Raw genomic sequence first — 14098 nt, forward strand, 5'->3', positions numbered from 1 at the left:
AATTTGCGGCTTGCGTACATACAGAATTTTTAAACATTGAAAATTGAAAAAGAAATCGAGTTAATGGACAAACAAAATGAGCGCCTAAAAATTTTGAATTTGAATTTTTGAACATCGTCGTTTTACGTTTACGCCTTGAAGTTGAATTTGGTCAGACTCAGAATTTGGTAGGTCAAGGTATTTCGCCAAAACTAGAACGAAAACGAACCTCCCGTTGAATTGAAAACAATTAATTTTTTTAATGTTAAAAGTTGTATTTTATCCGAAAGTATTTTGGTTTTCAAACGTTTTTAGTTTCAGTTTCAGTGGCGTGACTCCAGCTTGCTCCAGCTAGAAATTTTTTTTTACAAAAAATTGCCTTTCTGCTACTGATTCGTCTGTGCCTTCAATTTCTTATCATTAAAAAAATTTATTTTTATTAATTTTGAAATTTGAAACTTTCACTTTTCAATTTTTCATACCTACCTATTTGAATTTGGTAAATATTCGACATACGTGCTTGTACCTCATAAATATTATGCACAGTTCCATATGAATTGAAATGAGCTACGGAGAAAGGTGCTCACTGAAGTAACTCGAAGAAACACCGAAATATTCTGAAGGTACTTTCTCGTTTCATTCTTATTGGTATCTCGTAGCGTGGAATGTGATGTTTCGGAGCTTCAACAGACTCTTAAGAAAGATGTTCGACGAACCATTATCCGATTCGGGAAGGATTGGGCCAGAGTCTTTCATTTACTCCTACAGATCTGTTAAATCATCTTCAGAGCAAAGACAGATTACTTTGGATTATTTAGAAAGAGTTCTCAAAGACGAATCTTCAATCAAAGCTAAAGAATTTCCTGCTGGTGAGTACTTTTTTACTTGATATCCAAATCACATCTCATTACAAGTTTTTAAATTATCGCAATCAATGGTTTTTTCAGATGCAGAATGGATTAACACAAATAGCCCTTTATCCCTTCACAAAGATTTGAAAGGAAAGTTGGTTCTTCTGGACTTTTTCACTTACTGCTGCATTAACTGTATGCACGTTTTGCCGGATTTGAAAATTTTGGAAGACAAATTCTCCATTGAAAGCGGATTTGTTGTGGTATAACTTTTTAAAAGATTATTTTATAGTAACAGTATTAATATGAAAGAGATTATTAATAGGTGTTTTAATTCTAGGTAGGTGTTCATTATGCAAAATTCAAAAACGAAAAGCAGACAGGAAATATAGTCTCGGCTGTAAAACGGTACGGAATCTCGCATCCAGTAATAAACGATTGTAACGGAATAATGTGGGATAATTTTAATGTCAATTGTTGGCCTTCTTTAGTTCTGATAGGTGAGAAATATTATGTTCTATTAATTATCACGTTATTCATCTCATTTTGTGCTCAATAAGACGAAATTTTCGTTTTTTTACAGGACCGAATGGAACTATACTTTTGGTGCTACACGGAGAAGGTCATTTAGATTTTCTGACTAATTTCATCGGAGAAACTTTGTCCTTTTTGAATTGTAAAAAGTATCTTTCTGATCACTCCCTTCCTCAGATTCAGATAACCAATGAATTGACAAGTTTCGGCATGTTGGCTTATCCGGGAAAAATCGCTTATGACAAAAGTAGTAAACGTTTAGCGATTTCGGACAGCGGTCATCATCGTATTTTAATCACCGATAAAAGTGGTTTAGTTTTGGTGAGCAAATCGACATAATACATATCAATTTATAATACACACTTACAGGTGCTTATACATTTTTATTCATATATTACGGAACTCTCTGTGCATGTATCATTGTATCAATACGTATTGAAACAAACGGTTGGTAGGTAAATGTGTTTCTATTTTATAGCACACTATTGGTGGATTAGATCCGGGCTTTGAAGACGGCAAGTTCTCAGTGGCAAAATTCAATTCTCCACAAGGAGTGGTATTCAAAGAGTCCAACTTGCTGTATGTAGCTGATAATGAAAATCATGCTATAAGAGAGGTAAATCATTCATTTTCTGTTGAAAGAAGTTTTGTAAATTTACAATTGACTTTTCTTCTAGATTGATTTAGATAATGAGCTTGTTAAAACGGTCGCTGGTAATGGCACCCAAGGTAATGATCATGTTGGCGGCAAGTTGTGGGACAAACAGGAGATTTCTTCTCCCTGGGATTTATGTTTTAGTAAGAACACCAACGTACTATTCATAGCGATGGCAGGCCATCACCAGATTTGGGCTCTGTATTTATGCGACGATGATCAAACTTTTTTCAAGTACGAAAATCCCCCCTTTTAAATTAAATATGCGTCGAGAAATTTTTAAATAGTAATTTTTATACGTATTCTTAACGTATAGAAAAGGCTCCAAAGGCCAATGCAAATCGATCGCTGGTTCAGGACGAGAAGAAAATCGAAATAATCACTACGCGCATGCAGCTGCTTTCGCACAGCCTTCTGGTCTGGCTTACTCTGCCGAACGGCATTCAATTTTTGTAGCCGATAGTGAAAGCTCCTCTGTACGAGAATTAAATTTAACTACTGGTCAAGTTAGCGGCGTCGTTGGAGGAAATAAAAATCCATTGGTATAAAAAAAATATTTCTTTTTTCAAATTTATGTTGATAATTTGTTGGTATATTATGTATCTGTATTTCGTGTTTTAGGATTTATTTGCCTTCGGCGATAAAGATGGTTTTGATTTTGATGCGAAGCTTCAACATCCTTTAGGGGTATCTTGGGATGAAAACAGTAAAAAACTGTATATTGCAGATTCTTACAATCATAAAATCAAAATTGTCGAATTATCTACGAAAAATGGTTGTTCAACTGTCAAACTGGATACCAAGGTGAAGCATTTTTTTTTAGTACATTATTCTGTTCTTCAGTTTCAGTTTTAATGAATTTTCCGTTTTTATTTTACAGTTGAACGAACCAGCGGGTATTTCTATGTTTGAAAATAATCTTCTTATTGCGGATACCAATAATAATTGTATCAAATTGTACAACCCAGAGAATTCATCCGTTTCGCTGGTTATTAATTATATTAATTATACGTAAATTTAACCTTTTTTTCCCTTGAGAAATGTTAAGTGAAAACTGACCTTTTTTTTTGGATTTTAGTTCCCAGTTTCTTCAATGGAATCGAGCAAGCCAAAACATATAAACGCTGAAAAATCTGTCGAAATGGACACCAGTACGAGAAAATTCAACTTGGTTTTAAAAATTGACAAACCATCGTCAGTTTGTTACACAGAAAATGCCCCTTCATTTTGGCGCATCAGTTTTACTGGTAAATACTTTCACTCATCGAGTATGAGAAATTTGGCTCAAGTCTCCGTGTATTTGTGTTCGTCATAAATTATTCATTTTTTAGATGAAAGTTGGGGAAAAAGCACGATTGACGAAATTCGGATGGACTTCAAACCTACAGTGAATACTGAAATTACTATACCGCTCTCCGAAAATGCAGTGAAAGTTCTAATCGACGGAGTAATATATATTTGTCGAAATTCGGTGTGTTCTGTTGAAAAAATATGTTATGTTGTCAACATCAAACACTCCGCCCATTCGAATAACGATGCAGTTTGCGAATTTACCCATGTGATATCGTAAATAATAATCTATCGTAATTGACAATCAGTTTAACTTGTTTTTATAATATTCGGTTGCATTTTTTCTCATGCATTTGACTCAATTAAATAATCTACTTATTATTCTGTTTATTAGTTATTACATTTTGATTCATTTATCAAGTTCATCAGTAAAAAAACCGATCGAACTTGAAGCTACATGCTCTCTCAGCATGCTAATCCCACTACCATATTTCAAAATCGTTCGCAGCCAGGAAACCACTCTTACAATTACTAAGCATATTTTTTATTGAACTGTTCTCTCGATAAGATGATCATTATTCAAGATTAGCACTATCAATACCCACTCAAGTAATGCAACCTACGCCTAACAGAAAAGGTCAAAACGTGCCAAGGATTCACTATATCGTACATCAAAATTAATTAATTACACATCGCATCAAGCACTCTCTCGCCAACATGAAGTGAAAATTTACGCCATAACATAAAATAAAGTGAGAAAAACAAAATCAATGCAGAATGTACTTTATTTGATCAATAGGACATTTTAAGCGAAAATATTTTAGTACTCTTCAGCACCTTCGCCTTCTCCTTCAACTGAATCCATACCAACTTCTTCGTAATCTTTTTCAAGAGCAGCCAGATCCTCACGAGCTTCAGAGAATTCTCCTTCTTCCATACCTTCGCCGACATACCAATGCACGAAAGCTCTTTTAGCATACATCAAGTCGAATTTGTGGTCTAATCTGGCCCAGGCTTCGGCAATAGCAGTAGTGTTGGATAACATACAGACGGCTCTTTGTACTTTAGCCAAATCACCTCCAGGAACAACAGTTGGTGGTTGATAATTAATACCTGCACAATAATAAAACACCGAGTTAGTGTATACTGAAAAAATTTCAACGCAAATAACGAAAGAAGTCCGGTACTCACCAACTTTGAAACCAGTCGGACACCAATCTACGAATTGAATAGTTCTTTTGGTTTTAATGGTAGCAATAGCGGCGTTAACATCCTTAGGAACGACATCTCCTCGGTATAACATACAACAGGCCATGTATTTTCCATGACGAGGATCACATTTCACCATTTGATTTGCGGGTTCGAAGCAAGCGTTCGTAATTTCAGCAACAGATAATTGTTCGTGATAGGCCTTTTCGGCGCTGATGACCGGAGCGTAGGTGACCAACGGGAAGTGAATACGAGGATAAGGCACCAAGTTGGTTTGGAATTCCGTCAAATCTACATTCAAAGCACCATCGAATCTAAGCGAAGCGGTGATGGAAGAAACGATCTGGCCAATGAGTCTGTTCAAGTTGGTATAGGTGGGCCTTTCGATATCCAGATTACGTCGGCAAATATCATAAATAGCTTCGTTATCGACCATGAATGCGCAATCAGAATGTTCCAAGGTGGTGTGAGTGGTGAGAATAGAATTGTATGGCTCAACGACGGCGGTAGAAACCTGTAATATTCGGAGTTGTAATAATCAAAGATACACAAGACACATTAAAGAGAAAAATCAAATCATACTTGTGGGGCAGGGTAGATGGCGAATTCCAATTTGCTCTTTTTTCCGTAGTCCACAGATAACCGTTCCATCAATAAAGAAGTAAAACCGGAGCCGGTACCACCACCGAAGGAATGGAAAATCAAAAATCCTTGTAAACCGGTACACTGGTCGGCCAATTTTCTAATTCTATCCAATACCAAATCTACGATTTCTTTGCCGATCGTGTAATGTCCTCTGGCATAATTATTAGCAGCATCTTCTTTGCCGGTGATCAGTTGTTCGGGATGGAACAGCTGTCTGTAAGTTCCAGTTCGAACTTCATCGACGACAGTTGGTTCCAAGTCGACGAAGACTGCGCGAGGAACGTGTTTTCCGGCGCCAGTTTCGCTGAAGAAAGTATTGAAGCTATCGTCTCCAGATCCGATAGTTTTGTCAGATGGCATCTGACCGTCAGGTTGGATACCATGTTCCAAGCAATACAATTCCCAACAGGCGTTACCGATCTGGACTCCGGCTTGACCGACGTGGATTGAGATACATTCACGCTGAAAATGAAATACACATGAAAAATCAGAAATTACGAACAGAAGGTATTCTACAAGCGTAAAACAAACTATTGACCGAACGAAATAAATGTAAAGTAATTTCAAGGAAAATTAAATCGAAAAAGACAAAGGTGGAGTAACACACCCGCTATCGCAAATCTGTGAACAACTTTCGAATTCGAGTCGAGATAAAAATTTATCAAAAATTTCAAGATTCGGTGTGCCAACGACCACGATTTTAAATATAAAGTTTTTCGAAACTGTACAAATAAAATTCAATGGAATCGATTCCAGCTTTTTAGGACTTGACAACATGGCGGCAGTTAATTAAGCTTGAGTGAGTCATACGTCAATGGTGTACTACCATGCTATTACCCATATATCACTAATAAACCAAATTGAAGTGATAAAAATGTTGCTAAAATCAGAATAATGTAAGATTACTCACCATTTTGATTGATTGTAGAAAGATTCAAGTAAATAAAAATATAAATTAAAATACTGAATTACTGATCGTAGAAAGCGAGAAAATTCACGAGTTCGCACCAAGCCGCTAGGTAGCTTAACGAACAAAGAATGATTCGAACCGCTTCTTTCGCACCTCTATTTATAACCTAGCATGGGCGTGCTGCGCTCATTTCGGCTTCGAGGAAGCTTACATCACCTTTCGTAGCACGTAGGCGATCTCTGATTGGCTAAAATTCATAATGGCGGCTGTTCGAAAACGGAAATCCCGTAGAAACCGTTGAAAAAACATCTGTGTGACGTGTTTTGTTACACTCACGCATACATTTCATGTAGCATGTACTTTGGTAATTATTTTTTCATTTTACTTCCCTCGGCTCCTATTGCCCTTTCTCATCGAAGTAATATTTTCTGAATTGATGGCATGATGGCATAGAACCTTACCTATTCGGCTATTTAATTCCCTCTCGCTTTTCACCCAAATGCTCTGTTCGTATTTCTCTCAAAATTGACAAATTGAGAAAGAGGAAAATTTTTGATGGAATTATTCCCCTTGCACTTGCCACTTGCCTCACTGTGGTCATAGTCATACCTTATACTCGGCGAAACACGTCATTGAGATTAATAATAAAGTATCGTAGAACAAGATGAACTTTCATGCATTTATGTACCCTATTGGTACATATATCTGGTGTTTTCCTATCAAAAAATAAAAGAATTTAAGGGAAACAATATGGTAATCATAAAATAAATCTACGTGTAGTAAGTAGGTACTAGGTACGTAAGTACATTTGCTTGGAGTTCGATCCTCAAAATTATTATGCGTGGCCTTCCGGAGAGGCGGAGACCCACTTACCTACCGTAAAAATAAAATCATAACACTTACAATGTACCTAACTACCTATGAAGTTATGACTCATGCATCGATTCATTACCTGCGAGTTATGTGTGAAAGGAATCCTAGAAATTTTGAACTTGAGCCGACTTGAGCAAATGATATCGTTGGTACAGAAATACAGTGTACCTACCTAACTTGTCTCTTTTATGAAAGTACATCGCTAAACCGGCGAAAATTGGAATTTGAGTCATTTTTATAGAAACTTGCTTGTAGCCTATTTGTGCATAACCTTACTTATATGTAATTTTCTTACATTCCTAAAATGTAAAAATCGATAATCTAATTCAACGGTACATAACCATGTTGCTCTTTATCCATGAACTCATGAGCAAGTAGACATAAATACCTATAATATACCAATCAACTGAACTGAATCATTTCATTATTTTGCACGCCCCAGTACTCCATAGTCAAGTGGCAATGATTATGTGTATTTTTATTTACACACAAATAACTAGCACCGTATAATTATTAGTTTATTACAATCTGCTACTCAAGATGGGTATGTGCCTATCTCATCATATAGACTATAGTGTAGGTTGGAATAAAAAACTTATTCTGCTGAATAACGAAAAACCACGTAGAAAAAGGAAGCAGCTTAATTTTTCACCCGTCATCAGTCATCATACATATAATGTAATTCAAATTATCGTAATATCCCAATTTTCAACATAGGCTGCATGATTACCTATTTACGTACAAATTTTAGGCTTGTACGTTTTGATGTCGAAAATTGAGATTATTCACGACTTTTTAAAAAATAATACCTAAAAATGCGTGTTTATTGAGAACGTGCATTTATCAAACGAAGTCAAATTTAAAAATATAAAAATTTAATATCGAATGAGTATAGTGGAATAAATAGAATTGAATCGAATAACGTTGGCGAAATGGTTTTATCGGTAGACCTACGTTAAGAGATTTCACTTTACCATAAAAGGCAACAATCGAGTAGGTGCTGCACAAACCATACAGGTTCAGGTACATCGTATAATCTACTCTACTCATTACTACGCTCATTACCTTCATCTTCATAAGGCGATTTGGCAACGCAGTGTTTCTGTACCATAAGGTTTAGAGAACATGTATATAAAAGGAATCTATTTTTATAGAATGTAATAATTAGACATACTTGTGCATTCTATCGTTGATGCATATTATAATGACGTTCACTTGAACCACAGCTCTGAGCTCTGAAGGAACTTCAACTTAGACAATCTAGAACTTCAACAGATGGCTCGAGATGATTTTGGTCATATCGTCTTCAAATCGCTATTTTTTCGCGATTTAGGTGACTCGAGGTTCTAAATCACGATAAATTTTTAGGCAAGCTCTAAAAAATCCAAAACCAAAACAAACGTAGACGTACGTAATGCAAGTCACCATATATCTACAATTTTTGACAATTCAATTTGATGGAAATGTGATTTCTGAAATGTCTATACTCACAAACAAGTACCACCTAACCTAGTACTTATAACTACTTACTCCATACCTATGTTCTCGTTTAAACATCACAATAGTCACTTGTTATTACTTGAAGATTGAACCGAAAAGATACAATTTGATTTTTTTATTGCATACCCTACGATCAGGCTAATTTCTTAACGCAGACAATTTTTCAGACCAATCTTAGAAATAGATATCGTAAATAATAGTCGAGCGATGATTTTTCAATCGGTTTCATTAACGCGAGCGAAAATAAAACAAGATTGAAAAAATTATAATCAACCAAAACAAAATTTAATTATGCTGATATTTTTCAACGTTTTATTGGCACTAAGATATAATTTTTTTCATTTATAAAGAATGCATTTTTGTAGTATGTACATAAAAATTATATTCAGCACGTAGATTCAGCGATTACTACTCAAACAAATAACAACAAGTTGAAATAAATAATTTCACATTCTTGTATTTTAACGTAACATATAAATCCTAATACCAACATCCATTTTAAGTGAATTTCGTTCCAAGAGTTTCTTCCAAATACGCAACTTCCCCTGAAAAAAAAAGTTGCATTAGAATAAAAATTAAACCGACAAGTATTTGCAATATTTTCTAACGGTTGGAATAACCGAACATTTATTTTTAAAATTTAAAATTGCAAGTTATACGAGTCGAGCGTTCTACGTTAGTGTTTTTGGACGCTCATGATGGACTTTGAATGGACTGCAGACTACTGTAATGCAGTAGTTTTAAAACAAACTGTAACAAATTTCGTCCGTTTTCTTCAATCGCTGAAGGTTTCTGTACATTGCTGTGGAGCACTCGAACAGCCCTTATGAAAACAATGACCCTCAATGAAATTGATTAAAAAATCGAAACATTGGTCCACTTGTGAATGAAATGTTTTCGGTTTCTTTTGGTATTTTTAAGCTTTTCACGAAAATTCTAAAGTTGAGGTTACAGAGAACATTGAAAACATTGCTTGAAAATATAAGATTTTAGATATGTACTTGGACCTGATTAGCAGAATAATAGAACGACAAGTCAGATTGAAGACTGAAAAATGCAAAATAAATTCTATGTACTTTAATTTCAATCCTCGAACAGATGCTTTACCATTACCATAACCTGTACTGGAAACATTTCACATATAAAATGATACAAAAACAGAGATTTTAAACGCGAATAGCTGCCAAACTGTGAGTACATTCTTTGAATAACATTTAATGACTTTAATTTAATTATTCTCCAAGTTGTCGTCACTCTAGCATTTTTGTACTTCAAACTTCATTAATGAACAACTTCACTGAACCATAGACGCAACCTACCCACCGTCCCATCGGGCATTCGGACCAACATAGAAATTATCAAGACTATAATTAATTACATTGATTTTTTAAAAACTTAAAGAATTTTCGTGATGTTGAAAAATAAAGAATGGTTCATATTCAGAAATTCAGAAAACTTCATATCTGAATGATTCAAATTACAGGCATACTGATGTGAGTATATCTGAACTTGAATAGACTATTAAAAACTGTTATTGATAAATCTACTACCAAAATTAAAAGGGCAAGCAAATCTGAAACTTATCAATTTTTAAATCAGGCTTTTCTACTCACTCAGAAGATGAATAAATTCTCACGAAAACTACTACAACTTGCTTAAATAAACACATGAACGATCAGAACATTATAAGTGATCGTAGTGGAATATTTTAGAAATTCAACACCCGGTTGTTGGTCATTGGGTTATGAAGTTCAAACTTTGCAATTCGTTATAAAAGTTGGCTTACTTTTCTTCGCTTCTATGCCCTCGAGCCTTTCTCGTTCTAATCTTGCAGCAATCCTCTTATCACGAAGGTCCTTTAGTCGGTCGGCACGTCTCTGGATGTATCCACTTCGAAACACACCGTAAGAAATTCCCAAGGCTAAAGCAGTCCATCGACTGAACTATAAAATTGATTAAAGTGTAATGATTACTGTCAATTGCGACAAAGTATCGGTAAACCGAAAAAACTTGAAGCGATGTGAAAAGATTTTTCAAAGTCGATCACAAATATTTACCCTTATGAGAGGCGAAATTCTTCCGGGTTCTCCATATTTAACGACTGGATCCATGTTCCTTATAGTATAGTATTTTTAATTTTTACTACAAAGACTAGAAAGAAACTGTGGACATGAACAATTACTTCAAATTTCCACTTTATTAACCTTCATTCGATCAAAAAATTATTTTATCAGGATCAGTGACCACAGACATAAATTCGAAGGCAGACAGGATTTTTCAAGAAAACGAAAAGCACAGCACAACGCAAATATAGAAAAACCGAAACCGCAACGGTACATCCGGCTGCTGTAGCTGTCACACGTCACAGTTCACGGAGTCACGGTGGTTTTCAGTTACGATAAAGTTACGACTGCGAACCGTCGACCGCTGCGAACCCAAACTTGGAGCGCTTGAGTCACGTCACGTGTTTTCATTTTTTCTTCTTATCAGTTTGTCACTTCCGGCGTACCCGCTTTGAGTATAAATATAATGATGATATGGAGAGATAAAAACCCAGGTTTTTCGCATATGTACGGTTTCACCTGCAGAGCGCGCAGAACGTGGTCAACCGCGTACCCAAACAAGAGAATTCGGGTGATGAAGAGTGAGGGAAGTGAAGACTCTTCACTCCTCGTCACCCGAATTCTCCTGTTTGGGTACGTGAATGACCACGTTCAGAGCGCTCTAGAAGTGAACCTCTGAAGCTACGTTTTTATCCCTCCATACAATACCACCTATAGTAAAAGGCCTGAGCGCTGTTTTGTGACGTCATCGCTACTTGGTAGTACTTACGTATCTAACATATCATAATACACTATAGAATTGAATGAAAAATGCACTCAAACGAATTAAATCCTGCGAAAATTTTATTTTTCATATTTTATCTACATGAATAATGAATTTATGATCATGTAGGAATGATTTTAATGAAAAAAAATGAAGAAATTAGGTTATAAACAACACTGTTTTTCAACATTAAAGATGAAAGTTATACATAAACTTGACAAAATTATACCTTTTGGCGGATATTACAACACTCACTGGTGAAATATAATTAAATAATCGTCGAATCTTGTCAAAATCCCACTAAAATCATCTAATTGGTTTGAGATGTTGATGGTTTCTTGATTCTTGATTAGATAACCTTATCCATCCATTGTAGTTGGATGGTTGTATTCACAATGCAGATTTAAAACGCATTTTAGATTATATGGTTCACTATTCATTTCACTGCGATGTTATTCCAGTAAAACACAGGCACTAATACACATCAGTTTTCATTTTTATGCACTTCACAAGATATCTACACATCCGAATCACACAATGTCACAACACAAACAGATCGCGAAAAATTCACTTTTGTACAAAAATAAAGTAATCCAACACCACCAGTAGTTGAAAACAACAATATCTCATCCCTACACCACATTTTAGAACGAATATTAATTAAAATGTCATCATTTTAATAACGTTTTTAACGAAAGTTTTACTCTATTTCACGAACTCGCCATTAAATGTACGTTAAAATTCAAATGGTAAACACAATCGAGCCATCTACTAGTGGTGACGTCAGAAGGTGATAACGATTCAGCGCTCAGGCCTTTTACTATAGGTGGTATTGCTCCATATCATCATTATATTTATACTCAAAGGTACCCGTAGGCCATGGTCCCATAACAGCTTTTACTTCAAGCTTTTCCGAGTTTTTCATTACAAGTTTTCTTCACAGCGGTTATATTTTCGTAAAATGCAACTGTAATGGTAATCATATACACAGGTAATAATGAAAGAACATCCGTTTTTCCATAGGAAATTTTATACCATACAATACAAAATATGATAATGTGGAACTATCTATTTTTATCAGATGTGTGTTCTGTGGTGTACCCAATGAATATGGATGGGTAGATGAATGAAGAACCGGTTCAATAATTTATACGTCTTCACCTACTACGATCCTAGCAGTGGAAGGAGAGAGGAGCCGAATAGACTATTCTTACGCTGATTATTTTATGATCTTGATAAGCGTGAAATGACTGAGACAGATCATCAGTGTCAAATGTCGCGGTGAGAGAAAAATCATAGAATATACTTACCTACCTACCTAAATAATTCTCATTTTAAAATTTCATATTTTATAAATCTTGATCAATTACCATTTAGCACAAGTGGTATGTTCGCTAGAATTACATTTTATCCAACTTTGCTGTATAATGTGTTCATGGAGAAAGTTACTCAGAGGCAGTGGTATAATCGAATTGACGAAAATGTGATTTTGGGCGCTCTACCTCTCAAAGGCATGGCAGATCAGGTAAATTCTATTGCACTTATGTACATTATGAAGCCTCATTAGCCTACAAATCCTTTCAAAATGAGTACATAGAAAATTCTATTTTATGGATCGAAATTGAGTCATTTGTTATGTCCCGAATATTTTTTCTGGTTGAAATGAGCTGGAAAATTACTACATATAATTAATTATTTTGGTAAATTACAATTAATAATTTATATTTAAAGTCATTCTAAGAGGATTGCACTGCTAAACAAGGACTTACGTAGGTAGTAAGTACATATTTGATGCGAACAAATTAGTACTAATTTTTGTTATAATTACAGTTGATCAAAGAAGAAAATGTCACAGGCGTAGTGTCAATGAATGAAAATTACGAATTATTGTTTGCCCATGATCGAAAAGTAATGATCAACCTCTCTTACTTGAGTTGAAAATTATTCATATGCAGTTAATGATGATTTTTTTTTTCTAGTCTTGGGAAAGTTATGGTGTGAAATTTCTTCAACTTAAAACTAGAGATATTTTCGAGACACCAGATCAGCAAAAGTTGAATCGAGGCGTGCAATTTATCAATGATGTTATTAACGAAACTAGCGGATCGGTCTATGTCCATTGTAAAGCAGGAAGAACGAGAAGTGCAACTTTGGTTGGCTGTTATTTGCTAGCGGTTAGTTGAATTTTGAAAGTAATTTCTATCCTTTTAAGTATTTTCATTATCAATTTTTTTCACGAACCTACTTAAATTATGATTACTGCAATATTTTTCCAGAAAAATGATGGTTTGTCTCCTGCTGAAGCGATTTCCATAATGAAGAACAAAAGACCGCATATATTATTGCATAAAAAACAAATTAATGCTATGGAGTTGTTTTATCAAAATAGAATTGTGGAGAATCCCTCGTAAATCCATTATTTTTTTTCAGTTTTTTGTGTCTTCAAATTACCCATTGTATCTTTTGTGAACATTTTTCATTTTTGAGTTACCTGAATGCAATAATTTACTCCCAAGCAAATATTTATTGTTTTTTTTTTTCATCGTTTACGTTCATGTAATTCAGGGATTGATCGAATGAAATTTATTGTAAGTATCATGCTTGCAATGTAATTTTTTCATTCAGATTTTTTATCGATTTCCTTAATCCCTTCATTGTAATTGTATGAATAGGAATCAAGGAATTCAAGTAAATAAATCCTCTGTTTCTTTTCTTATGATTGGTATTTAATTTTATTTGTTTTAATAACTGAAGTGAGTCAAATTGAGTGCGTGGTTCTTATTCCTTCAGAAATTCAGAATTTAGTTTGTTGAAGCATTTCAAGTT

At 34.7% G+C, this 14098-nt stretch overlaps 4 protein-coding genes across 5 annotated transcripts; 2 read left to right on the plus strand and 2 right to left on the minus strand.

The window, feature by feature from the left end:
* The first annotated feature begins 405 nt into the window (after positions 1-405).
* Positions 406-3690, plus strand: LOC135840281 (NHL repeat-containing protein 2). 2 transcript variants are annotated; one of them, XM_065356725.1, is made up of 12 exons: positions 406-602; positions 670-848; positions 927-1093; positions 1171-1330; positions 1414-1685; positions 1843-1980; positions 2042-2253; positions 2336-2561; positions 2641-2823; positions 2900-3007; positions 3098-3266; positions 3351-3690. In XM_065356725.1, the coding sequence occupies exons 2-12, from the start codon at positions 683-685 to the stop codon at positions 3587-3589; spliced, it is 2040 nt and encodes a 679-aa protein (XP_065212797.1). In that variant the 5' UTR covers positions 406-602; positions 670-682; the 3' UTR covers positions 3590-3690. The 2 variants fall into 2 exon arrangements, with proteins under 2 accessions (XP_065212797.1, XP_065212796.1); XM_065356724.1 differs by having other exon boundaries at positions 406-848.
* A 386-nt stretch (positions 3691-4076) lies between these two features.
* LOC135840285 (tubulin alpha-1 chain) lies at positions 4077-6234 on the minus strand. The gene is made up of 4 exons (XM_065356730.1): positions 6074-6234; positions 5101-5625; positions 4501-5032; positions 4077-4422 (listed from the first exon to the last, which is right to left on the minus strand). The coding sequence occupies exons 1-4, from the start codon at positions 6074-6076 to the stop codon at positions 4130-4132; spliced, it is 1353 nt and encodes a 450-aa protein (XP_065212802.1). The 5' UTR covers positions 6077-6234; the 3' UTR covers positions 4077-4129.
* A 2496-nt stretch (positions 6235-8730) lies between these two features.
* On the minus strand, positions 8731-10687 carry ATPsynE (ATP synthase, subunit E). Its single transcript, XM_065356742.1, has 3 exons — positions 10504-10687; positions 10233-10389; positions 8731-8991 (listed from the first exon to the last, which is right to left on the minus strand). The coding sequence occupies exons 1-3, from the start codon at positions 10555-10557 to the stop codon at positions 8945-8947; spliced, it is 258 nt and encodes an 85-aa protein (XP_065212814.1). The 5' UTR covers positions 10558-10687; the 3' UTR covers positions 8731-8944.
* Positions 10688-12112: 1425 nt separating this feature from the next.
* Positions 12113-13988, plus strand: PTPMT1 (protein tyrosine phosphatase, mitochondrial 1). The gene is made up of 6 exons (XM_065356738.1): positions 12113-12263; positions 12354-12553; positions 12650-12797; positions 13103-13180; positions 13252-13446; positions 13549-13988. Exons 2-6 carry the CDS (start codon positions 12519-12521, stop codon positions 13681-13683), a joined length of 591 nt encoding a protein of 196 aa, XP_065212810.1. The 5' UTR covers positions 12113-12263; positions 12354-12518; the 3' UTR covers positions 13684-13988.
* The last annotated feature ends 110 nt before the right edge of the window (positions 13989-14098 follow it).

Source organism: Planococcus citri, chromosome 3 (assembly GCF_950023065.1).
Source record: "Planococcus citri chromosome 3, ihPlaCitr1.1, whole genome shotgun sequence".
In the NCBI taxonomy this organism is placed as follows: domain Eukaryota; kingdom Metazoa; phylum Arthropoda; class Insecta; order Hemiptera; family Pseudococcidae; genus Planococcus; species Planococcus citri.

Coding starts and splice junctions, on each gene's coding strand:
- LOC135840281 (XM_065356724.1), top strand. CDS start 650: ATGTTTCGGAGCTTCAACAGACTCTTAAGAAAGATGTTCGACGAACCA. Junction 1,981..2,041: donor AAAATCATGCTATAAGAGAG/GTAAATCATTCA, acceptor CTTTTCTTCTAG/ATTGATTTAGATAATGAGCT. Junction 2,562..2,640: donor GAGGAAATAAAAATCCATTG/GTATAAAAAAAA, acceptor TTCGTGTTTTAG/GATTTATTTGCCTTCGGCGA.
- LOC135840285 (XM_065356730.1), bottom strand. Junction 5,033..5,100: donor CCATCTACCCTGCCCCACAA/GTATGATTTGAT, acceptor CGAATATTACAG/GTTTCTACCGCCGTCGTTGA. Junction 4,423..4,500: donor TCCGACTGGTTTCAAAGTTG/GTGAGTACCGGA, acceptor ATTATTGTGCAG/GTATTAATTATCAACCACCA.
- ATPsynE (XM_065356742.1), bottom strand. CDS start 10,557: ATGGATCCAGTCGTTAAATATGGAGAACCCGGAAGAATTTCGCCTCTC. Junction 10,390..10,503: donor GAATTTCGCCTCTCATAAGG/GTAAATATTTGT, acceptor TCAATTTTATAG/TTCAGTCGATGGACTGCTTT. Junction 8,992..10,232: donor GGGCATAGAAGCGAAGAAAA/GTAAGCCAACTT, acceptor TTTTTTTTTCAG/GGGAAGTTGCGTATTTGGAA.
- PTPMT1 (XM_065356738.1), top strand. CDS start 12,519: ATGACTGAGACAGATCATCAGTGTCAAATGTCGCG. Junction 12,554..12,649: donor CATCAGTGTCAAATGTCGCG/GTGAGAGAAAAA, acceptor ATTACCATTTAG/CACAAGTGGTATGTTCGCTA. Junction 12,798..13,102: donor TCAAAGGCATGGCAGATCAG/GTAAATTCTATT, acceptor TTATAATTACAG/TTGATCAAAGAAGAAAATGT.